The following is a 25,768-nucleotide window of genomic DNA, read 5'->3' as shown; positions in this document are numbered from 1 at the left end:
TAAAATAACATTTAGACTCTTGGAAGCAGAGAGGGTATTAACCTGCCAAAAAGTCACTTATGTAGTTGAATGTAGGAAAATAAAAACTGAACAAAAAAGATGCATGGTGTGTGACAACGCAGTCTGAAAGATTCCAATGCTAATTTATTAGACATTCAATAATTTCATGACATTGTCATACACAGTGGTTTGCTTGCCTGTCACACATTAAAACTTGACTTAGAAGTCTGGCATGGAAATGGTGGTGGAGCAGGGTGGGGCTCTTCCTACTTCCCAGGTTTGTTTGTTTTTATCTCCCAGAACCTTAGTCAGAAAAAAGAAATGATTGAAAGCTATTGCCTGTGTTCGTCGTTCCTCAATTTAGTCTTAAATAGTATATTGTACCTGATTCAAGTAGCATGTAATCTGCATGTTTGATTTAAATGTTGACAAGGCAGTTTGTTTTAGGAAACATTTTTCTTCATCCATACAGGCAATACTTATTGTTGTTACGGTTGCCTTTGTTCAGGTAAGATGTTTTTCATTCACTTTACCCAAGAGCCATTTTTGTAGAAAAGCTGTATTTATTACACTTAAAGCAATTTAAAAGCATTTAGGCTAGGTTTTTTTCCTCAGACACGGGTGGGAAACCTCCTGCCTATGTTGTAATTAGGCCCAGCTTGGGTCCACTTTGGCCTGGAAGGTATTGCCCACAAACCACATCCATCTGACGTCCTATGTGGGCTCCCAGTTGTTCCTTTGAAAGCTGGGCTCTTTATCAGCCCAGCTGGGATTGCTGAAAACTTCCTAGTGCAGCTGAGGGGACCGGAGGAAGCAGCCCAGATTAAAAGTACTTTCTCCAAAAGGAACCTTTCCTTCTCTCTACTGAGGAAAGATACAGTTTAGAGGAAGCACCTCCGCAGAGGGGGAAAATGCTCTATTTTAAAATTAGGATGTTGGCTCATTGACAGGAGGGCAGTTCAACCCACCTGTCAGTTTGACTCTTGCTGCAAACTAGCTCTCAACTTTCAAGCCTCCAATGGGAAACAGAAAAATATCACATCAGTAGTTAGGATTCAACAAGTTAGGTTCCCCCCACCCTTTTTTAATATTAATATGAGTATTATACAGGTAGTATGTATTTATATAGAATGTAAACATGCCATAGAGGGAAGGGGGAGCCCAGGGAGCAAGTCTGTACAGTGGTACCTCAAGTTACATACGCTTCAGATTACAGACTCCGCTAACCCAGAAATAGTACCTTGGGTTAAGAACTTTGCTTAAGGATGAGAACAGAAATCATGCGCCAGCGGCGTAGCGGCAGTGGGAGGCCCCATTAGCTAAAGTGGTGCTTCAGGTTAAGAACAGTTTCAGGTCAATAACAGATCTCCAGAACGAATTAAGTTCATAACCAGAGGTACCACTGTGTTTTAAAAAAGACACAACAGTAATGCTACACCGTGGAAAGAGATAGCTCCTCCTTTTTTGTGGGGGGAGCTCCTCAATGTGTGACCCAACCAGGAACATGTTTGGACCCATAGTTTGAGAAGCACTGATTTAGGTGCACATGTCCGAGAGTGGCATTGATGCTGTAAGCCAGATAGTTTGCTGGATATCCCAATGCCTGCCACCCCATAATTAATAAATTTAGGAAGAAGCTATCAATCGGTTTCAGAAAAAAAGTGTGATGGATTCTTGGAGTTTAATCAGTTCACTTTCATGTGCCATGAGCTTTCATAAGGAGCAGCTTATTCATTATGCACTAGACATTGCCTGTAACAACTTCTATGGAAATGTAAAGAATAGGTTCTTGGAAACATGTTACAGATGTGCTAAGAGACTGACTGTATTTTTTGTAGTTGAGCAATGTTTTGTTCTTTTCACTGGAGAAGAGTGTAACATCGCAAATCATTGTAGACTTTCCCATACGATGGGGCAATCCAACTGGTGGATTACTTCAGTATGTTATGGTTTGCTCTATGGAGCTATTGCAGTGCTGACGTGTTTCCAGGTAGCAGTTCTTTTGGAATCTAGTCAAGAGAGGAGTGAATAGCAGACAGACTTGATATAGTGCATATGCAGTGAAAATGATTACCAGCGGACCCCATGAAAGGGAGGGTGGAAGTCTGAGAATTCGAAGAATTCTATATCTTTGGAATTTTTTAAAAAAAAATTTGTGAATGTAAAACTAAATTGTAAAACCAATAATTTTTTTAAAAATAAAAAATATAGGATTGATATAGTGCGGTTTGAGAACTATTTTAATTTTCTTCTTGTTGTGCACCTCCAGGAATACCGTTCTGAAAAATCTCTAGAAGAGCTGAGTAAACTTGTACCTCCAGAATGTCACTGGTATGGACCAGCTTATTTTTAGACTTTACCCTAAATGAATAACCTTCAGTATCACTAATCTGATGTGGCTGAAGATGCCTTTATGATTTCACGTGATGCCAAATGATTGTATCTACGTAGCTAGTTTCTTTCTTTAAGCTTTTGATAAGATTGTCAAATAGAACTGCTTAGCTGAAGATCATGTTCACATGAAGGATGATATAAAAAATCTTAAATAAGTAATAGATAATGTTTCGGTAAATAGCTAGGATTCAGTCATCTGTTTCTGTGTCACTGAGGGGATGGTGGATGCAGATACTAGAAACTGTATAAGAGCTTGCCTTTTGGAAAGGAAAATTACTATGTGTGCTGAAAACGGCAAAAACATAGCCTGTTTTTATTGGGGATGGGGTTTGGTATATTTATAGTGTATTGCTGTTTAGTTTTTTTATTTAATATTTTACATTTCCTTGTGTGCCTGTGAGCTGAGAAGCACCTCATAAATATTTTATATAAAGAAGTACTGCAAGACCTTCAAAGAGAAATGGGGCTTTTTGAGGTTTTCTTATTCATATGTAAATGACTTCTTGGATCATGGCTATTAATTTACACTATTAACTGCATATATATTTTTACTGAGTAGTGTTCTGTAAGTCTCCTCCCCACATTTGGCTTCATGCCCCTAGTTGGTATAGCAGATTTAATTAAAACTCTGAAGACGGTATCTTTTTAGGAAAATGGAAATTGGCCTCACATAACTGTGTAAAAAGGTAGCATGCTAGAGTGTAATTTCAAGACTCAGAATTGAAAACACCACTTCCAAAAGAACTTTATTAAAGGTACAGTACTTACATTGGCATTTTGCTTTCCCCCATGCTAATATAGAACTGCCACCTTCAGTTTGACTTGAAATGGAAAAAACGACATCTAAAGGGAGAAAGTTCTTTGAACATAGCGGATCAAGCATATTTTATCCAATTAGATCTGCAAGGGCTAGCTGAAGATTATAGTTCTTTGTGATGTGATGCAGTGGTCTTCATTAGTTATTGTAACATATTTCATTCTCTACAGTGTTCGAGAAGGCAGGGTGGAGCATACACTTGCAAGAGACTTGGTTCCAGGTGATACTGTCTGCCTGTCAGTGGGAGACAGAGTTCCTGCTGACCTGCGACTGTTTGAGGTGCGTAGTCATTAATCACACGCTAAACTGTAGTTTTGGATTCTAGGATCTAGCAGGTATGTATTAAAAGGTAAAGGTAAAGGTACCCCTGCCCGTACGGGCCAGTCTTGACAGATTCTAGGGTTGTGCGCTCATCTCACTCACTCTAGAGGCCGGGAGCCAGCGCTGTCTGCAGACACTTCCGGGTCACATGGCCAGCGTGACAAAGCTGCTCCGGCGAACCGGCACCAGAGCAGCACACGGAACGCCGTTTACCTTCCCGCTAGAAAGCGGTACCTATTTATCTACTTGCACTTAATTGTGCTTTCGATCTGCTAGGTGGGCAGGAGCTGGGACCAAACGACGGGAGCTCACCCCGCCGCGGGGATTCGAACCGCCGACCATGCGATCGGCAAGTCCTAGGCGCTGAGGTTTTACCCACAGCGCCACCCGCGTCCCTGATATGTATTAATCTTAGACATTTAATAATATAGATTCACACGCTAACTTTACCGAACAATAATGTGGGCCTAGAGAAGATCTAGAGAAGATCTGATTTCACATTACATCTTATCACTGGAGTTTTTGTGAAATAATACAATAAGGCAAAAGGGCTAACTTGTGAGCAGGTTATATGCCCTCTGGTAACTGACTGTAATATATTTCATCCACTAGTGCAAAGGCCACCTGACATGTCAACAGGAGCAAGTTGGCACGACATAAGTGTCATTCTTTGTATGACTAACCAGAGACCACAAGATGGTTATCTATTTAGGATTTTAAAAAATATAACTGGAGGGGGTAGCCAGTTGCACTAGCTATAACTATGAATGAGGAAATATGCTGAATTCCAAGTACACTACTAAATTTGGTGGCTGTGGACACTCTGCCCTGTCTGAAATATGCAATAATGCTAATTCAAAGATTTCTAAGCAGCTTTTCTTAATTTCGAACAATTCCATCATGTTAATGGGCTGACTCATCATGAATTTGGTAGCAGCAATATATTGTTGCTTATTCACCCCTGAAAATGTGAAATAATTGGAGAGGTGAGGTTTGCTTCCTGAAGCAACAGAGTATCCTATATGATTCATGCACATTATTCTACCCACCTATAGGTTCATTTTTGTCCCTGAAGCTGTAGGTAAGGAATTGGGAACCTCCATGTGTCTCTCCATGTGTTGTCAGAATCCAATTCCCCTCAGTCCTAGCCAGCATGGCCAATGGTCAGGGGTGACGAGAGTTTTAGTCCCAACAACATATGGAGGGCCACAGGTCCCCCATAACTTCTGTAGGGTTACTGGCTCCCAGGCTATGGCACATCACTGGCCCACAGCCTCTCCTCCATGATTCCTCTGTGCTGCCCCTGGACCGAGAAGAAGGAAAGTGTTCCCCAATGGGAGTTGTCATCTCAAGGCATGTCAAGTGTAGCTCTTTATTTGTGTGGTATGGCTGAATTCTAAATATATAATTGAGCATGGAATATAAAGCATACTATATAAAGCCAATTCTGTATTTCGAAAATGCAACTTAAAGTAGTCAAATGTATAGTCCCGAGGCAGTTGTATAAACATAGGCCATGGATCCTCTAGGCACTCCAAGTAGGGACTACTTTCTTCAAACAGTTAACCCCATGCTGCGTTGTAAGCTGTCTTTGAAACTCTGTATTTTCAAAAGCAGTGTGATTACTGTTTGTGTTCACTCTGTAACATGCATAGACTCCTAAAATGAAAGTTCAATAGCGTCTCAAAATACTAAGCATGTCCACTAATATTTCAGAACCACCTTTCCAACCTGGGGTTCTCAGATGTTTTAGTGCTACAACTCTTCATCATCCCTGATTATGACTGGCTGGGGATGATGATGAGGGTTGTAACAGAACAAACCTTTGGGGACCCAAGGTTGGAGAAGGCTGCATTAGAAGATGGAAAATAAAATATAACTGTTTTATCATATCTATTTTTCCCTCAAAGGCCGTGGATCTGTCTATTGACGAATCTAGTCTGACAGGGGAGACAACTCCTTCCTCAAAATGCACTTCTCCTCAGTCAGCTGCTACGAATGGAGACCTCACTTCAAGGAGCAATATTGCTTTCATGGGAACACTTGTTCGATGTGGAAAGGCAAAGGTATTCCTCATACAAGAATACTAAATGTATGCATTTGTAAAAGTTAGGTTGACTGTAAAGGCTACTGATTTGCTACAATTCAGGGTATATTTTATTTATACATACATACATACATACATACATACATTTACACACACACAGACACCCCTTAGTGGAGTATAATAATAATAATAATAATATAATAATAATAATTTATTTATTTATTTATTTATACCCCACCCATCTGGCTGGGTTTCCCCAGCCACTCTGGGTGGCTTCCAACTGAATATTAAAAACAATACAGCATTAGACATTAAAAACTTCCCTAAAGAGGGCTGCCTTCAGTTGTCTTTTAAAAGTAAAATAGTTGTTTATTACCTTGACATCTGCTGGGAGTGTGTTCCACAGGGCGGGCGCCACTAGCGAGAAGGCCCTCTGCCTGGTTCCCTGTAACCTTACTTCTCGCAATGAGGGAACCACCAGAAGGCCCTCGGCGCCGGATCTCAGTGTCCGGGCTGAACGATGGGGGTGGAGTACTATCTGAAATGCTGTGGTAATATAGCCTTGGAAAAATGTATTGGTATTAGGGAGGTACGAACATGCCTGTCTGTTCCAGCATTCACTCACACTGGTATCTTTTGTTCCACTGCAATTTAATTTGCACAAGCATATTAAATATATGCTTATCTCTGGCATCAGGAGATATTTACAAATCAACTACCTTCCCTATATGCTCCTTTTCAAACTTAGTTAATTTCCAGAGGCTACAATTGCGACTTGTCTGCTAGTTTGATTTCAGGGTTTTATATAAACCTGTATAAACCCTGTTGATATTTTGCTCTTTGTGTCCTGGATTGTATAAATTATTCTTACCATTTAACCACATATAACTCCTTTTTATTTCATTATTCAGAAAATGGTTATGTGTGTGTCTTCTGAAACAACACCGTAGCTAATTTTCATTTTAAAAGAACAATAATGAATCATACATTCTGTTGGGTTGTGAAATTAACACAACAGGAAGTAGATTAAGACTGCAATCCCAACCCCACTTTAATATTTTTTTTCACTTTCAATTTTACAAACAATAACCAAAAACAACAAACAGAATACAAACAGAATATCCCCTTTGACTCCACCCTTTTTATTATTTTCCCTCTACATCTCCTTGATAACTCCAATTATTATAAATCCTTAATCCATAATTCAATTTTTTACTACAAGTTTTCTGCCAGTCCTACTAATGAATGTAGTTGTTTACAATAATTTTTCAAATGCATTATATACTTTCCTCCTTCTTTATTAAAGTTTGATTCTTCCTGGTTCCTGAGTCTTCCTGTGAGTTCTGCCATTTCAGCATAGTTCATATCTTCTTACCATTTCTGGGCTAGCAAATTGTCTTCCTTGGGAGAAAGACAATTATACATTAAAGAATATGTAGATAACATCCATAATTTGTGTATCTTTTTACATATAATGTTGCATGTGTTTTAAAAACTCCAAACTTTTTGTTGGAGAGAACCAAGGTGAAAATAATTCATAACAATAATCTTGTGTCGTGGTGGGAGTTGAAAGGGCAGCTGAAAGGAAATCCTATTGATAGTTCATTTTTCAATGGATTCCTCCAGCATCCCTGATTTGCACTGTAGGTTCACAACACCTGCACTCTGCTACCACTTATACCGTATTTTTCGCTCTATAAGACGCACCAGACCACAAGACGCACCTAGTTTTTGGAGGAGGAAAACAAGAAAAAAAATATTCTGAATCTCAGAAGCCAGAACAGCAAGAGGGATCGCTGTGCAGTGAAAGCAGCAGTCCCTCTTGCTGTTCTGGCTTCTGGGGTAGCTGTGCAGCCTGAATTCGCTCCATAAGACGCACACACATTTCCCCTTACTTTTTAGGAGGGGAAAAGTGAGTCTTATAGAGCAAAAAATATGGTAATTAAAAAGTGAATGCATGATAACTTGAAGAAATATTTAATCATTATAAAGGTACCTTGTAGACAATGCTAAAAAGTCAGTGCAAATAAGAGTTTGGCCTCAGTTATACAAGGGTTGGGCAGAAGTGGTTTCTAGGCTAATTCCTGGCATGTCACTGATTGCTTGGATTCATATGAAGAATGTGAACTCGGTCAAGAGTGCTGGGCTAAGTCAACCTTGATCTAATTCTGCAGATTATTTCTTGTGGTCTTAAGCAAAAGTGCATTCTCAGGCTCACTCAACAAATATTAGTCATGCTTCAGCTGTGAGATCTTGAGTATACACCTTGTACTTTTAAACATTTTAAAACTTTGGTGAACCGTTGTATTTCTAGTAAAAACTAGAAGTCAGTCCTCTTGCAAGTTAAATAATAATAGACTTGTTACAACTGTGGGGGAGGGGAGTAAGCCAATCCTCTTTGAATTTCATTTTGAACTTGTTATGTTTCATTTCCTAGGGGATAGTTATTGGTACTGGAGAAAACTCCGAGTTTGGGGAGGTTTTCAAAATGATGCAAGCAGAAGAAGTAAGTAGTATAGTATTACAAATGAACAACTTAAATCCTGGTTCTTACAAAGTTAGATCATTTTACAGTGTTCACTGTAAGCTGAACAACATGAAGGTAGCATCGAAACCAGAATTTAAAAAAATAACCTTTCATCATTACACACAGATGCTTTAAGTATAGGAGTGTGATTAAGTCAATTGTAGAAATGCACCCAAAAATGCTACTGAATTTGAAGGGACTACTAATCTGAGTTTAGATTTCCTTCTATATTTGCTAGAATAACACTTTTCTATGTTTTCTGTTCTCATTTGCAAGATATCTTGGTGCTCACTGCAATATTCTCTGCAAACAGAGTTAATAAAATTATCCCAAAAGTTTGTGCATTCACGATGGGCTGAAATGCCTGCAGTTTGTGAACAAATGCAGCCTTTGAAGTCTCCCCCCCCATGTAATTTAACCTTTGTGAAAAGCCAAATATTCAGGGCAGATGTGAAATGGCTTTTGTGTAGGAAGTCTTGTTGACGATGACAGAATTATTGAGTCTTTCTTCCTTTCACATCTGATTAGTATTTCAGAAAGTATGGAGGATAGAAGAGAAAGAATTGGTACCTGTGGGGTACCACTATAAGTGCATTGCCACTTGCTGAGCTATGCTGAGCTGAGTCCAGTGTATTTTTTTTATAGCAATTTTATTCTGACTTTTCATTTCAGCTTTAATTTTAAAGGCAGCTTTCAAATAAAGTAATAGAAAACTGTCCTGCAATGCAAAAACACAATACAAAGCTAACAAAACTATAAAACCAGATAGTCCTAGACAAATCTGTTCAACTAAATAAATGTGTTTTAATGTTCTTCTTACCTAGGCTCCAAAGACACCTTTACAGAGGAGCATGGATCTCTTAGGAAAACAGCTGTCCTTGTATTCCTTTGGTATAATTGGTAAGAGAACAACTGTTTTTGTACGCTATTCTAACTGATTAGGGAGATCTTTTAATGTTCAATTTGCTTTTATTCTAGGCATAATTATGCTGGTTGGCTGGTTGCAAGGAAAGCATATCCTTGATATGTTTACCATCGGTGTGAGGTGAGATTCTTAAGTATTATCTCTAATAATGCTGAAAAAGTGAATGTCTCAGACTGAAGTTGTCCTCGCAAAAGTTTACTTGCTTTATGCAAATTAGAGAATCTGCCATTTGAGTCTTACTTTCCTGTGGACTCTTCCCAAATTGGTCTCTTCATTAATAGATATTAACGTATCTTCTGAAATGCATGTTAATGTTTCAGAGAGAGAACTTTCAGATTCATCTGTTTACACGGCACAGAACAGAGATAAGGAAGTCATAACAAAGCTAGGCAAATAGTTCTATTCCAGTTAACCTTGTCCCTATTCACACAAGTGGATCTTGCTAATCAAAAATAACTCTCTCTAAAGAAAATGGTCATTCCCATCCGCTTTAAAAGCAGCAGCTGCTCCACTTCTAGTAGAGCCATATGCATGCTGTAGAAATTCGCTTGAATTCCACTGACCCCAGTGAGGCCTTCACAGCGATGTTGCATTTAACTTCCGTTGATTGGACTGTATATCTTAGGTTTTCTTTACTTGCCTTGAAAACACTTTTTCCTCACTGTATCCTTTTGGGACGCCATCTCTCTTGGGAACTGGCTGGTTCTAGATCACTAGTCCAGGGCAGGGTTGGCTGCTCCCTTCCTTAGTTTACAAGGAACCTTGTTTTCTGCTTCCCTTCCTCTCCCCTTTCCCTCGTTTTTTCCAGTTTGTAAGCCTGTGTGTCAGTGGCGTAGCGTGGGTTGTCAGCACCCGGGGCAAGGCAAGTAATTTGCGCCCCCTAATCCGGGGCAAGGCAAGTAATTTGCGCCCCCCCCCCGCTGCACTGTCCCTCCCCCAGATAGTCCCTCGCTCTCTCTCCGCACCGCACGCCTGGCACCCTCCCCTCCCCTCCACAGTGGACGGCGACCCGGCGGCTCGGATCGGATTCGCACAGCCTTCACTGCAGTGAGAGAGAGTGAGTGAGCCAGGTAGGGGCAGAGAGCTGCGAGTGCAAGCACGCGCCCCCCAGATGTTGCGCCCGGTGCGGCCGGCCCCCCCTGCACCCCCCACGCTACGCCACTGCTGTGTGTAGATATATGGCTTGTTGTAATGGACTGCATGTAAGCTGCTCTGGAAGCCTTTTTGGACAACGAGTGGGGGTACGAATGCTCTTAACAACACATGTTTGCTATGAGCCCGACAGTGCTCTCTTGCCCTTCATTTCTCTTAAGAACTGCTCCATGCTGCAGTAGAATATAGCCTGCTATCACTGACTTTTTATATGACTGTTCTTAGCAAACATATATACACTTTTCAGTAGACTTCAAAGCACCTTATACTGAATCAGAATGCTAGTCTATATAGCCCACCACGGACTATTCCAACTGGCAGCTGATCTCAGGATCTTGCCCAGCTCTTCTGCCTATGATCTTTTTAACTGGAGATGAACTTGGACCTCACACAATGTATGCTAAGGCCCTTCCCCATCTTTATACTGGGATGTGGGCAGCTTCATAGGATACCAACTCATGAAATGTGATAATTCTACTTTGTTTTTATTTCTAGTTTGACATAGGTTTACTAATATCTAGGGCTGAAATATTCGGGACAATATCTTTTAAAATATTCTTTTGCACACTGATTGCTGCCTTTTTACAGTTGGTTCTTTCCAGTAGCTGAGACACAAGTTTTTTGTTTGAAACAAAGGCTGGTGTTGCCTTTGAAAGAAGCCATTCACGAACTATTTTTTTCACTCTATAAGACTCACTTTTTCCCTCCTAAAAAGTAAGGGGAAATGTGTGTGCATCTTATGGAGCGAATGCAGGCTGCGCAGCTATCCCAGAAGCCAGAACAGCAAGAGGGATTGCTGTGCATTTATCCCTCTTGTTGCTCTGGCTTCTGAGATTCAGAATAGTTTTTTTCTTGTTTTCCTCCTCCAAAAACTAAGTGCATCTTATGGTCTGGTGCGTCTTATAGAGCGAAAAATACGGTACATAGGCAACACCAATGTCATGTAGTCAGGCATGATGTCACAAAGTCAAATCAGAGTGAGGACAATGCTGCTTTCACTCACTCTGGATGGGCAAACGTTTTTGCTTTGTTTTGCAGGCCTTTAAAAACAAAGAAACTTAGGATTGTAGACTTCTTCATGATATGAGCCAACTCCCTCATTTTCACTCAGCCCTATAAAGAACACATATTCTGGCCTGGTTTGAACACAATGTTAAACCATATTTTAATATAAATGATAGTGTTAATATGCACAAATTATTTGCTGTTCCTCTGTTCCTGCCTGTACTTCATTGGGGGAGAAAACAAGGCAGAGTATGGCTTTGTTGCGATGTGTGAATCTGGACCTATAGGTGTTTCTCTCCATGTGTGAAAGTGGCTTCTGTGTTTTAACATGTGCATACAGTTGTGAAAGGAATCACTTAACATGTCCTCTTTAAATTATAGCTTGGCTGTAGCTGCAATCCCTGAAGGGCTGCCTATCGTTGTGACAGTAACGTTGGCTCTTGGTGTGATGAGAATGGTCAAGAAACGGGCCATTGTCAAGAAACTACCAATTGTTGAAACTCTAGGTAAGAATGGCAGTGTGCAGAATTACTCAAGAGTATCTGATGGTCATAATGACAGTATGAATTAATAATTAACCAACATTAGTGTATGTAATCTAGAAATAATTATGCTGAAGCTGATCTTGCAGATGGCATTTAAGGAAATCTCTGGGACAATCTAGATTTGTATGGAAGGTTGCAGTAAAAATGGGACTTGAAAGAAGAAAGGGAGTCAGGAATGTTTGGCTGGAGAGAGGTGGGTGGCTTAGCCCAGGGATAGGGAATCTGTGACCTTCTGGATGTGTTTGGACTCTTGACTCCCATCAGCCTCAGCCAGCAGAGCCAATAGTCAAGGAAGATGGGAACTCATCTGCCTCTGGAGGGCCACAAGTTCTCCATCCTTAACCTAGTCAAAGACTCTTCCTCTTTCTTGATATTTTGTGAAGATGCTCTTTCCCCATGTTCTGTCATTTGTCCGGCCCCCTAACCCTTCCCAAATATGTCATAACTTCCGTGTGATTACTGCATTCATGTTTTCCCCCAGGCTGCTGCAATGTTGTTTGTTCAGATAAGACTGGCACGCTGACAAAGAATGAAATGACTGTTACTCATATCTTTACGGCGGATGGATTACATGCTGAGGTAGGTAGTAAGCAGACCATAGAAGTGTAGAGTGAGAAGTCCAACCCTCTGCAACGCAGGAATCTCAACACACAGTTCCCCATCCAATCTGAAACCATACTGGACCCTGCTTAGCTTTGCACATGTGCTAGCAGTTTTACTGCGGTTGTTGGCGTATGGCATGTGCCAAACGCGTGTAGCTCCCCAAGCATGCAGGTTCGTGGCAGTGCAGTTCTGTGCTGGAAGAAATTCAGTCAGTCTCCAACTCTTCAGTCTGTTCAGTCCTTTACTGACAGGTCCAAAGCATTAAGGCAGTTTCACTATATACAGGCTTCCACTAGATCCCTAGTAGAAGGCGCAAGCTTCAAATGCAAAGCAAGTACAACTCGCAGCATACATACAGCACAGAGATCATCATCAATCTGGCAGAGCTTCCTTGCAGCAAAAGCAAGGAGGCAATGTACAGACCCCTCTTAATATACCCAAGAATGACCACACCCTTGGCCAGTTGCCGGATCACAAGGACCTACTTGGCTGGTTGCCACGTCACAGTGACCTACTTGGCTGGTTGCCAGGTCAGTGACTTTCAAACACTAATCATAAGACCTCTAGGTGCAAGATAAGGGAAGCAATTAAAGGAACCTCAACTGCTGTACCACAGGGATAAAATTAAGTTGCATTTGTCCTTGTTGTATTTAATAAACATAAGCATGGATGGGCAGGTTTTATTTTTTAATTTTATGAGAAGTGCGTTGGTCCTGAGAACTCCATTTTTGGAGGACTGGTGTGAACCCAGCAGCTACCTCACACTTATCTCTGTGCTGCATTTGTGCCTACTACTATCATTTAAGAGGAGAAATGCTAGAGGATAGAGAAGATGATTGTACCTTTAAATACAGAGGAGATTGTGGAAATGTTGACTTTAACTAAAGTGTCCACTCAGTTGCATAAAATAAACGTGCAAGAGAGTCTTGGGAGGAATATTAACTATACTACTTCTTGAAATGAACAACTCTGGCTTCTTTTCAATGTAATTTTTTTCCTCATGTAGGAAATGTCGCATGCCAATGTATGAGCTCTAGTTTTACTGTGGTTCCCTGGCTCAGCAGTCGGCTATCTCCTCAGCATTGCCATCTGATTACAGATACTGCAAATCCTATAAACCTATTATAAGAAACAAATTTTTAAAATGCATAAGGGAATGCATAAGGATTAATGTTTCAAAGTTCATATTCTTTTTTCATAATATCTCTGCTTCAAAGGTCATAAAGAAAAAAAAAATAGCAAATGTTTGCTTCCTTGTAAAATTCATATCGTCTAATTTTTGCCAGGTTACTGGAGTGGGTTATAACAGGTTTGGAGAAGTCACAGTTGAAGGTGATGTTGTTCATGGATTTAACAAACCATCTGTTAGCAGAATTGTTGAGGTAAGTTCTTGCACAGAAAGTGTACTCTTTTTTTGAAATTAGGGATACTTATGTGTTACATTAACTTCCTTTTTCATTTCTTTAGGCTGGGTGTGTGTGCAATGATGCTGTAATTCGAAACAACACCTTAATGGGAAGACCAACAGAAGGGGCCTTAATTGCACTGGCTATGAAGGTAGGTGGTGTGTTGATGTTTTGAAGTGTAGAGGTTTTTAAGGGCAACAGAGCTAGTACAGTGGTACCTTGGAAGTCGAACTGCAGGAACTGAAGGAAGCTCCTGCAGCCAATCGGAAGCCGCAGAAGTTGCGTTGGACGTTTGGGTTCCAAAGGACGTTTGAAAACCGGAACAATCACTTCCGGTTTTCGATCGTTCGGGAACCAAAACGTTCGACTCCCAAGGTGTTTGAAAACCAAGGTACGACTGTACTGATAATAGAAATGCCAGATTTTCTGTACTCCAAAGGAGTATGTGTGTTCTGCTGTGGCAAATTCACATTCCAAATTTGCTAAAGAATTCTAACCATTTTATGTTGAATCTTGAAGATGCACCCATGGAGCTCCAAGAACATAAGGTGGTTTGATTAGTTAAAACTTTTATAAGTTATTGCAAATAAAGCAATTTTGAAGTCACGTGGTTATTATTTAATAGATAATTCAGAAGTGTTCAGCTTTTGAAATTGTTCCAAAGCTAACATGGGTTCTTGACTACTTAGTTAATAAGATACTTATGTGTTAACTGTTGTGTAACTTAGGCACTGGCTATTCTACTGGTACGTTTTTGTTGAATGTATGGGCAGTCTTGGAAAACATAGTGGGGAAGAATGGAAGAATTAGACTGGGAAGCTAATCTGGTATGTTGAATTGGATCTAAAGGTAGAGTGGGAGGTGGAGTTCAGAGTGTTCAATCAGCGAAGTGGAAGAAACAAACCATTAGACAGGGGCAAAAAAAGACAGTGTGGATTTACTTCTGATCCATTTTTCAGTTGCATTTCAGTGGTGCTCTAATGAATTGTCAAGACTTGGTGTGTGTAAGGATCGCAGCCTTATTTGGGACTTAGTTTCATTAAGTTTAGTGACTCTTCAAAACATGCTCGCGTTGAACTGGGCTGTTTGGAGGCTATTCTCATCTTGCAAAATCTCATAGTTCCTGTTTAGAAGGCACATAATGTTTTAATCAGCGGTAGCTTGCCCAGCAAATCAGAGCTATAATGCTAGGTTTCTAGCAATGGTGGTACTCTGGCATAGCAGGTGGTGTGGGGAACTCAGGCCTGTGTGGGCATATCCAGTGCTCCTGCTAGTGTGCCCACACAGCTCTAACCTCGTTACCATGTTCCTTTTTCTTCCTGGTTTCCATGAAGATAGTGCTATTGCTCTGCCCTGCTGGGCAAACTGCTTCCAATTTTAATTCATAGTGCTGTTCAAATCCTGATTCTATGTCGTCATTATTGCTGGTTCCATTTGTATCCTGTTTATGCCCCAAGAAACAAAGACTGGAAATCTTCCATGCAGTTATTGGGTGTGCCTGGAGTTGCTGAACTTTAGGAAGAACTAGATCGGATAACTTCACAGTGCTTTTTCGGCTTTGCTAGAATGTATATTGCTTACCACTATGTTACAAGAGAGTATTCAGAGTGCATTGATTCTGTTCTAAGTGGATTGACTCTTGCCTGCCATGGGTAGAGCATCTAGGGGTATTTGTCAAAACAAGTGATATAGTGATCATCACAATAAGCTTATTCTAAAACTTTCTGAGAAAATAATATGAAGGGGAAATCTTAAAACTAGAGGCAATTGTAAACTCATTCAAAAGCAAGCTCAGCTGAAACAAATGGGAGTTTAATTCCACATAAATATGGAAAAAAAAAAGTGTGGTTATACATCACCATAAGGAGATCCAAGAATGCAATGGATTAGAACCACATGTAGATCTAGAAGGACTCTGTTTCATAAGTCAGCCTTTGCCAACCTAGTGCTCTTGAAATGTTTTGGACTATCAGCTCCAGCCAGGCTGCTTTAATTCAATACCTTGCAGTGAAGCAGTATTTTCAGAGTAACCTGTACCTGCTTTCCATATCCAGGAGCAAACAAGCTGAGGGGCACATGTGAGACACTAAAACAAAATACAGTTGATTGTTGCTGCTCTGGCTACAAATGCAGTGGACTGAATTGGCAGTGTCCTTTGTTCTCGTAGATGGGCTTAGATGGAATCCAGCAGGACTACATTAGAAAAGCAGAATATCCCTTCAGCTCTGAGCAGAAATGGATGGCTGTTAAGTGTGTACATAGAACGCAACAGGTATGTCCTTTTCTGAGGTGTATTTCAACAGGCTCCAATATCCCACTATATCATACCATTTTAAATATGCAGCAACAGTTCTTCTTATGCAAAGTTTACATTCTCATCTTAACCGAATGGGAATTGTAAGCTTACTTTAAAAAGAACTTAACTGGAACAAATGGCACTGTGATTTCATGTCTGGCAACAACGTGTGCTTGGCCAGCAGAGCTCTGCTTAAAGACAGAGTTATTTTCAGAAGGCCTTTGTTTCAAAAATTCTGCTGGCCCGCCTCTTCTTTAGAAGCAAGAAAGTGTTGTTTGTTTGTATGCTTGCTTGCTTGCAAAAAATGATATGCTTCTTGATTGTAGGTGGGGTTGGGGGGGGAAACCTTCTAAGTGCTTTGCAAAACCTCTAGGTGGTTTATTGAAAATGAGAAGAAATAGAGAGGGACATATTACTTACAACTCTTAAACTATATCAGCCCATATTCTCAGGGTGTTCGAACCCAGTTCTTTTAAGTTAGATGCCGGAATAGCATTTTTGCAGACATGCACCATTATATAGTCACAGAACAGTCATGGAAATAAAATATTGCCTTGTGTTTCAGTAAGTGGAATACAGTATGTGGTATGTAGGCTTGCGTTCAGTAGACTAATGAGTTTTAAGTTTATAAATTATTATCAGCACACTGAAAGAGCTTTGAAGTTATATAATGACAGCGTTGCAACAGGGGACAGAGCAGCAGGTGCTAACATGTTTTATCTTTTAGGACAAACCAGAGATTTGCTTCATGAAAGGTGCTTATGAGGAAGTGGTTCGATACTGTACAACATACAATAGCAAAGGGCATAGTTTACCTCTCAGCCAACAACAAAGAGATCTTTATCAGCAAGAAAAAGCATCCATGGGCTCTGCCGGACTCAGAGGTAATAGCATATTTCACTATTGTCTCCACTACAGAGGAAAGCATTTTGAAATCTTAATTGCTTGCTGTTCTCAACGTGAGAAACTCTAGAACAAGGCTGTGAATAATCCTTATGCGTCATTTGCTTCCATTTTTATGCATTGTGTTGCTTTCAGATTGCATGGACAGTAGTATTTAAACTTCCATATTTAAAATGAGAATGTGTAACTTCTTAGCTTTGCAAATTACGGTTCCTGAAATATCAGAAGGAATGCCTATACTATTTGTTGGACTTCTGATGTAGCTTTATACATCCCCCTTCAAGAAAACTTGTCTTAAAACCTAAAAGCTAATGAATTGTATCAAAATCTTGGAGCAGACCCATTGTAATGAATGATTGGACACAACTAAATTAATGATGAGACGTGGGTGGCGCTGTGGGTAAAACCTCAGCGCCTAGGACTTGGCGATTGTATGGTCGGCGGTTCGAATCCCCGTGGCGGGGTGAGCTCCCGTCGTTCGGTCCCAGCTCCTGCCCACCTCGCAGTTCGAAAGCACCCTTAAGTGCAAGTAGATACATAGGTACCACTTTATAGCGGGAAGGTAAACAGCGTTTCCGTGTGCTGCGCTGGTGCAGGCTCGCCAGAGCAGCTCGTCACGCTGGCCATGTGACCCGGAAGTGGCTTCGGACAATGCTGGCCTCCGGCCTCTTAAGCGAGATGGGCACACAACCCCAGAGTCGGTCACGACTGGCCCCTATGGGCAGGGGTACCTTTACCTTTACCTTTAAATTAATGATTACAGTGGGTCTGCAGTGGGCATGATTTAGTTGGATCATAGAATTGTAGAGTTGGAAGGGATCCTGAGGGTCATCTAGTCCAACCCCTGGAGTGCAGGAGTCTCAACTAAAGCATCCATGACAGTTAGAATCAGAATAAGGCTCCAGACCTGTACACAGTTACCTGAGAGCAAATCTCATTGAAATAACTGGGATTTACTTCTGAGTAGACATGCTAAGATTTGTCTTCATTTATCCCAACCCAAAAGTTAGGTATGACTTAAGTCCCGTAAGCAAAGGGAACTAAGTGCTGTTAACTTGATATTAATCCAGCCTACTAGATATGGAGGGCAAAAGACAAGTCACATATTGTGAGATGAAGAGAGAAACCATGTCTGTTTTTGCTGGTTATGCAATCTCTCCCAATTGACTGCATTCTATGCAAGTGAAATTTGTTTTGGGAAGTCACGTACAAAAGCATCCATGAAGGTTACAGTGTTGCTAAGTGAAAAAATGCTCTTATTCTAGAAACTGGAGAGGTCTAGCTGTATCATTCTGATCTTCTAAGTAGGTGCCATATCTAAAGGTATAAACTACTTTCCCCCCCTGTTTCTTTGAAAGTTCTGGCCTTAGCTGCTGGCCCTGAGCTTGGACAGTTGTCATTTCTGGGTCTGGTTGGAATGATTGATCCTCCAAGAACGGGCGTAAAAGAAGCTGTCACTGCACTTATCACTTCTGGAGTCATGATAAAAATGATTACTGGAGATTCACAGGAGACTGCAATTGCCATCGGTATGAATATGTGTTTCCCCCCCTTTATTTCCGTCAGTTGAGTTACTCATTGCCTTGTCGATGAATGTATAACAATGTGGCTTCTTTAGACTCTGAAATCAGAGCTAGGATCCAAAGGGCCATATGACCAGCTCACTAGCCCGAGATAAGTTATTCAGGCTTGCTTTAACAAACAGCACACACAGAGAGTGCATAGCAAGCTACGTTTGTAACTGAGAGCAGTTTCAAAAACTATCTGATATACCTTAGGAATCAGCTATTCAAACTTTAGCCAAAAATTCCATTGTGCTAGTGCAAACCTTTTTCATGCTGCTAGCCAGATTTTGGGATCCTGATCAATATGGTATTCTTGAAAAGTTTTTACTGGCAAGTTTAAAAAACAACCAAGTAGTGGGTTGGCTTTTTTTTATTGCTTCCACACCCTTCTGGATTGTAGCTATTGAAATGATTATTTGAACTATTTTTATATTTGCCAGTTGCACATGTGATCAGTTTATGTTACTATTATGATATGTCATTTGTGAATATTTTTCTAAAAGAAAGATTCACTTTCTGCTCACAGAGGAAGGCACCCTGTGATGGAAGGCAGGGCTCAAATAAGTTTCAGAGCTGCCTGTTTTGTGTCTTAGAGGCTATTTAGGAAAGATGAGACAGTTGGTTGATGTGATCACTCCCATGTGTCCTCTCTGGTGTTGTGGATTCCAACAGGTGCCCTGGTATTCTGGAGAATCATAGGCTATAGTCTTCTCCAGTTTCATGTGACACACCTTCTCTGAGGCGGACCAAATGCGTTAGCACACATAATTGGACAAACCATTTGGCAGCATGGGCAGTGATGAAATTGCACTTTGTATCCTGCACTGCAGGGACGCGGGTGGCGCTGTGGGTTAAACCACAGAGCCTAGGACTTGCCGATCAGAAGGTCGGTGGTTCGAATCCCCGTGACTGGATGAGCTCCTGTTGCTCGGTCCCTGCTCCTGCCAACCTAGCAGTTCGAAAGCACGTCAAAGTGCAAGTAGAAAAATAGGTACCGCTCCGGCGGGAAGGTAAACGGCGTTTCCATGCGCTGCTCTGGTTCTCCTGAAGCGGCTTAGTCATGCTGGCCACATGACCCGGAAGCTGTACGCTGGCTCCCTCGGCCAATAAAGCGAGATGAGCGCCGCAACCCCAGAGTCGGCCACGACTGGACCTAAGGGTCAGGGGTCCCTTTACCTTTATCCAGCACTACATCCTCTCTAGCAGCTAGCTAGCAACCTTCGCAAACTTGATGTGACCAGCTAGCTGCACATTTTTAGGAGAAAGTCACTCTTCTTTGGAGAGACCTTGATTCCGCAATTGTTGCAGTTACTTTGTTGCGTTTCCAGAGCATGTGGTCATGCATATGTACTGTAACTAACTGTATTTGCTTCAGGGCTGCAGAAAAGCATTTAGGATTGTAAAACTCCCTGAACATTTTCTGTCACGTATCACTTGTCTCTGTGTGGGTGTGTGACACAAGCAATAGTTCAGTCTGCATTGTTGTAGCTTTGCTATCAGGAATAAATAATAAAATAATCAGTGAGAACATAGAATTTTAAATTGTATATATTCATTTGGCCCTTCTCCGCTAGATTCTTTAACTGTAACATCTGGTAACTTTGTTTTGTTTTGTTTCCTAGCTAATCGCTTAGGATTGTATTCAAAAAACTCTCAGTCAGTCTCAGGTGAAGAAATAGACACACTGGATATACAACAACTTTCACAAATAGCACCCAAGGTTAGTTTTAAATGGACCCAAAGTGGTCTGGGTAGATGGAACTCTTGAGTTAGTGTGCTAGTGTGTTTTAGTTACTGAATTACTCTAAGAAGCATGTAAGGGTACTTTGAGCAGGCATTAGTAATGTCTTATATATCAAAGTTGTGTATTTTTGTGAACACTTTATCTAATTTGGAATATCACAATCTTCCTCTGGTGGCCATAGGGGAAAATCTGAGGTTTTTCCTGATATCCTTTGAAATCTTTGTCAGAAAGTGTAAGAGTGTGCCTTTCTTTTTGGCTAAGGCACAGGCAGATTAAGCAGCTTGAACAAATTGGTGTGTTCTAATTTAAGTTTGAGTCTTAGTACTGCAACGCGAGTTCTTGTTCAAGTAGCAGGAAAACTGACACTTGGCAAGTGTGCGGCGCTGTGAACAGCATCCTGTGCTGGCTTTACAATTTTGGGTCTTTTGGTAAGGACCCACCACCCAGAAGAGGTGAGGTGTGCAAACAAAGCATGTTTTTGTCTCACCTTAAGGCAAAGAAGGCCACATGCAGGTGAGGCTGCCTCCTCGTGGCCACCACCGCTGTCCTCCCTACAGGGAGCCCAAAGGGGTTGCATCCAGTTGTCCTTGCTGTTGCCGCTGCTAGAAGACTTGTTTGCCCTCCATAAACTGGTGAGGGGCGCAGGAGGCCTTGCTGCCATCTCCACCCTTCAGCCACTGCCCAGTGCCCAAGTACTTCCCTCCTGGCTAGGTGTATGGGCGACAAAGAGAGAGAGCGAATATAAAGCTGATGGGCAAGGAAGGGAGAAGAGAAGAAGTAGTAGTAGAATAAGAGACAGTGAGAGAGGGAAAAAACCTCTAGGGCAAGGCCAGAGCTCAGGGATGATGGGAGTTGTAGTCCAACAACATCTGGGGACCCACAGGTTGAGAACTGCTGCAGTCTAGGCTGAGCTCTTATGGAGCTGCAACCTGAACTGTTCTCAGCACTAGGAAGGAAAAGTCTGGGGAATGGGATGGAGCCTCCCATAGCAGAGAAGGAGCCTCAAGACTCTGTGGTCCTGTCTGACTCAGCCAGAGGGAGGAGCTATCCCGAGAGGAAAGAACTGCTCTTGGTGGGGCACTGAGAACAGAAGTTCACAGCAAGCAAACGTCTGTGGGTTTCTTCATGGAATCTGAGCGTGGTGACAAATGGCCAGTCTTGCCACTGGAGCTCCAGCCCAGACAGCTCCAATGGCTAGCAGGGAAGGAAATGGGGAATTGACAAGCAGTGGTGGGGCTTCATGCTCCGGCACTGGGGGGTGGAGAGCAGGCGGGTGCAGGGCTGGCGCGCCACCCGCAGGGGCGTGACGTGCGTCCTGGGGGTGTGACACGCCACCTGCGGGGGCGTGGCACCCAGCACGGGTGGGGGTGCAGCCACGATGGCACCCCACCGGGATTGCACTGCCGGGGACGGTGCGCTCCCCCCGTACTCCTCTTCCTCCGCCTGTGTTGACAAGCTAAATCCTGATGGTGGGGTTAGGAGGGAAAGAGGAAAAGTATTGGGAGTAGAAAAATCCCCCTTCCCTGTGTCCATTTTCTGCTTAGCTGCCTTGTTTCTGTCATGGCTATGCAGTGTTGAGTGGAGAAGAATAGGCTGGCTTATAGTTAAGAAGCACAATCTTGCACTTGTAAAGACTTAATTTTCCCTTCTATTTCTTAGGTAGCAGTGTTCTACAGAGCCAGTCCCAGGCATAAGCTGAAGATTGTCAAGGTATGTGTGTGTTTCCTAAACTGACAGACATGTACCGTATTTTTTGCTCTATAAGACTCACTTTTTCCCTCCTAAAAAGTAAGGGGGAATGTGTGTGCGTCTTATGGTGTGAATGCAGGCTGCACATCTATCACAGACGCCAGAACAGCAAGAGGGATTGCTGATTTCACTGCGCAGCAATCCCTCTTGCTGTTCTGGCTTCCTAGATTCAGAACATTTTTTTTCTTGTTTTCCTCCTCCAAAAATTAGGTGCGTCTTGTGGTCTGGTGCGTCTTATAGAGCGAAAAATACGGTAGTTTAAATGGTACAGAGATGTTGAACTGTAGTGATCTAGTACCCAGATGGGATCATTTGGGGCTCATCAAGAGGAATCTCACACAAATATATTTAGTGGAAAAGACGCAAGGGGGGCAAGCTAAAATTCGGAGCGATTCTTTGCAGTTGACTCCTACAGGACCTTGGTTTAAGTCAGTATGAAGTACTTACACTGTTGATTTGCTGTTTTTAAAGGTAAATAGAGAAGTAGAACTAGGAAGAAGGTTGTTTTGACTGCACAAGAAGAAAATGGCATAGAACCAGTGATTGCTTGTGTTTGAGTGATTTTAAGGATGTTTGCAATTGGTTTGGTAAAGCCTTTATAGACTTAACTCATGAGAGGGAGCTCACCTGCCAGTCTTCACTTTCAACTGAGCATTGCACACGAAAAGTTTTAAGACTGTGTTCATTGTAAAATCTCATATAGTGATAAAATCTTGTGATGATAGATTGGGTTAATTTTGTTTTCTCAGTCACTACAAAATAATGGTGCAGTAGTTGCTATGACAGGAGATGGGGTGAATGATGCTGTAGCACTGAAAGCTGCTGATATTGGCGTAGCAATGGGGCAGACGGGCACAGATGTCTGTAAAGAAGCAGCTGATATGATCTTGGTGGACGATGATTTTCAGACAATAATGTAAGTTTGTTTTACGTTCCCTTTCTGCGTGCTATGTAGCAATTGCATTATCTGGATGGGTGTCATTTTGTCTAGCATATATAAGTGCCATCTCGTTGAACCTTTTTTTTAAAAAAAGCCACTTAGGTGAAATTTAAAAGGCAAGTGGTTTTATTCTAGTGGATTTTCTATAAAATTTTAAATGGGAAAATTTTCTCAGGCAAATGAGGATAAATGATCACTCTCATTTAGCATGTTTATTTTACTTGTGTTTAGTGAACAATGCTAAAAACTTTGAAACTGCCTGATACTGTTTTGCAGTGGGAAGCCATTTATTGTTACTGTTAGATTGCAAGAAATAAGAGTTGCGTTTTCAGGATGCTATCCAAATAATGTGCCTTTGCAGAATGTGTTTTTTCCTCCTAAGCACTTTTTTCTTTTTATATTTCAGGTCTGCAATTGAAGAGGGTAAAGGAATTTATAATAACATTAAAAATTTTGTTAGATTTCAACTCAGCACGTAAGTTTTGCAGCACAATATCAGAAGCTTCCTGTTATGAATTCTGCTTGATTGAGATTAATTGCACAGAAGTTTGCATGACCAAAACTGACATAAATTCAGCTCGGTGATTTGTAAATGGCACACTATTTGCTATATTGCCATAATGGATTGCTGACCATAATTCTAACGGCACTAATAAATTCAGCATCCATTCTGGCACAGTTAGTTCGAAATTGGGGTATAATTGCTTGATAATAGGACTCTAAGCAAGTAACTGCTTAGTAAAAGCTTAACCTTAGCAACAGTTCCCTTTACTTGAAATTATCAGAGCCATGTGGTTGTCCTTTGTTGCTAAATGAGAACAGATCTAAAAATAGTTCCTGCAACTTGTAAGTCCAAGAGTTCATGATGGTTTGGCCTCCCTGATAAGGTACACATTTCCCAACCACTGCAACAGATGGTCTATACAAGAAGGGGTTTTGATTTATCAGTCGTTCGGCATTTTAAAATGTAAGGCACTCCTAAATTATTTTTTTATTTCTATAACAAAAGTACACTTTGTGTCTGGCACACAGTATATAGCCTCTAGTGAGGAGGCTTAATGAAATGAGACAATTTTCCTTTTGGCTTGTATTGCTGTCTTGGGCTAAATATTTTCTAATGTCTGCTTGATGTTTAGCATCCCAAAAACTTGCATGATCTATTTAAAACAATTGGATTGTTACTGTGTATGAAGTTTTACTTGCTACTCATATGTATTGTGGGTCTTACTGATGCTTGAAATGTTTAATAACAAATTTCCAAATAATTTTAAAAACCACTCCCTCCCCCCCAAAAATTGCGATGCTGACAGCTGTGTAAAATAACTTTTTTCAACAGGAGTATAGCTGCATTGACATTAATCTCATTGGCCACATTAATGAACTTTCCTAATCCTCTCAATGCCATGCAGATCTTGTGGATCAACATTATCATGGATGGGCCTCCAGCTCAAAGGTAACACTTTTCCTTTGAGAGTTTTTGAGAAGTTGCTGAATGGTGTAACTCTCTAGCATTGTGAATGGTATAACTCCTAGAAATGTTAGTAGAATCTTGCACAGAGCTTTTCCTCTGTGTGGATTTGTGTATCAAATTATATTGTAAAAAAAGGTATATTAAATTGGAATAATTTGTTTAAGTAATTATTTTCCGTGCAAAAACTCTGGGCAATTTCCCAAATGGGGGTTTCTGTCTGATGGAGTGTTTGTTGGTGCCTTATTAAGGATTTAAAATTAATATCTTACTTTTGGGTTTTGTTGTTACAATGGTTCCCAGAGGTTGCTGCATTTGTGTTTGCTTTCAAAAGCTTTTTATATTACAAGTAGTCAGCAGTAGACTCGTAGGGTAACTACTCAGGAAAATTTACATTTTTAAGCAATATTGGTATGGGAAAGATCACAATGTTAAGTTTTGCAGTTGTATAAGGCACTTAGCAGGTTTGATCCAGGCAGTTAGTTGAATTTAGGTTGCATTGGAATACTGTGAACTAAGTGTGAATTACAGTGGTGCCCTGCAAGACGAATGCCTCGCAAGATGGAAAACCCGCTAGACGAAAGGGTTTTCCGTTTTCAGAGGTGCTTCGCAGGACGAATTTCTCTATGGGCTTGCTTCGCAAGACGAAAATGTCTTGCGATTCTTGAGGGGGTTTTTCCGCTCCCCACCCCCTTTTTCTAAGGCGCTAAGCTGCTAATAGCCTTTTAGCAGCTAATCCGCTAATCCCTTAAGCCTTTAATAGCCGCTAATAGCCGCTAAACCGCTAATAGCGCTAATCCGCTAATAGGGTTGCTTCGCAAGACGAAAAAACCACTAGACGAAGAGACTCGTGGAACGGATTCTTTTCGTCTTGCGAGGCACCACTGTACTTGGTCTGGATCCATCCAATCATGATCAAGTACTAATCATAGTTAATTAGATCATAAGAATTAAGCAGTAATGCTTGGGTTGCCTTGACACATACAAACCTTTATTGAAAAGTATGTCTGAGTCCCTGTCTACATTAATTTGATTTTATGATGCCTCAATCAATCTAAACTTTCAAAAAGTTATTTGTGTTCTTATTTCTAGCCTTGGAGTTGAGCCTGTGGATAAAGATGTTATTCGAAAGCCTCCAAGAAATGTCAAGGATAGCATTTTGACCAGAAATCTGATTGTTAAAATACTAGTTTCATCTATAATTATTGTATGTGGAACATTATTTGTCTTCTGGCGAGAGGTATGACAAAGATGATTTTTTTTAAAAAAATGTGTATTTATTATCTGCTTGCAGTGCTTCATATATGCCAATAGTTGCAAATATAAAAGTACATAGACTGTGCAAAAGAACCATGCAAGTA

General features: G+C 41.1%; 1 protein-coding gene across 6 annotated transcripts in view; it reads left to right on the top strand.

Annotated features, from left to right (window-relative positions):
• ATP2C1 (ATPase secretory pathway Ca2+ transporting 1) overlaps window positions 1–25,768 on the top strand; it is a 68,103-nt gene that overhangs the window by 38,951 nt on the left and 3,384 nt on the right. For 5 of the 6 annotated variants that reach the window (XM_083404712.1, XM_083404713.1, XM_083404716.1 and 2 more), the window contains 20 exons: window positions 473–508; window positions 2,270–2,331; window positions 3,382–3,490; window positions 5,443–5,598; window positions 8,017–8,085; window positions 8,931–9,006; window positions 9,085–9,151; window positions 11,570–11,694; window positions 12,215–12,312; window positions 13,623–13,718; window positions 13,804–13,893; window positions 15,910–16,014; window positions 16,766–16,922; window positions 18,300–18,470; window positions 20,129–20,226; window positions 21,910–21,960; window positions 22,749–22,915; window positions 23,346–23,414; window positions 24,276–24,392; window positions 25,500–25,647. In XM_083404712.1, the coding sequence (XP_083260838.1) occupies window positions 473–508; window positions 2,270–2,331; window positions 3,382–3,490; window positions 5,443–5,598; window positions 8,017–8,085; window positions 8,931–9,006; window positions 9,085–9,151; window positions 11,570–11,694; window positions 12,215–12,312; window positions 13,623–13,718; window positions 13,804–13,893; window positions 15,910–16,014; window positions 16,766–16,922; window positions 18,300–18,470; window positions 20,129–20,226; window positions 21,910–21,960; window positions 22,749–22,915; window positions 23,346–23,414; window positions 24,276–24,392; window positions 25,500–25,647 (2,067 nt within the window). The remainder of the gene's footprint in view (window positions 1–472; window positions 509–2,269; window positions 2,332–3,381; window positions 3,491–5,442; window positions 5,599–8,016; window positions 8,086–8,930; window positions 9,007–9,084; window positions 9,152–11,569; window positions 11,695–12,214; window positions 12,313–13,622; window positions 13,719–13,803; window positions 13,894–15,909; window positions 16,015–16,765; window positions 16,923–18,299; window positions 18,471–20,128; window positions 20,227–21,909; window positions 21,961–22,748; window positions 22,916–23,345; window positions 23,415–24,275; window positions 24,393–25,499; window positions 25,648–25,768) is intronic. The other variant, XR_014503338.1, reaches the window with a different exon arrangement.

Source organism: Podarcis tiliguerta, assembly GCF_965153285.1.
Source record: "Podarcis tiliguerta genome assembly, chromosome: 12".
NCBI lineage: Eukaryota > Metazoa > Chordata > Lepidosauria > Squamata > Lacertidae > Podarcis > Podarcis tiliguerta.
The sequence above is the reverse complement of the archived record's forward strand: the minus strand, read 5'-3'. Positions and strand labels throughout refer to the sequence as shown.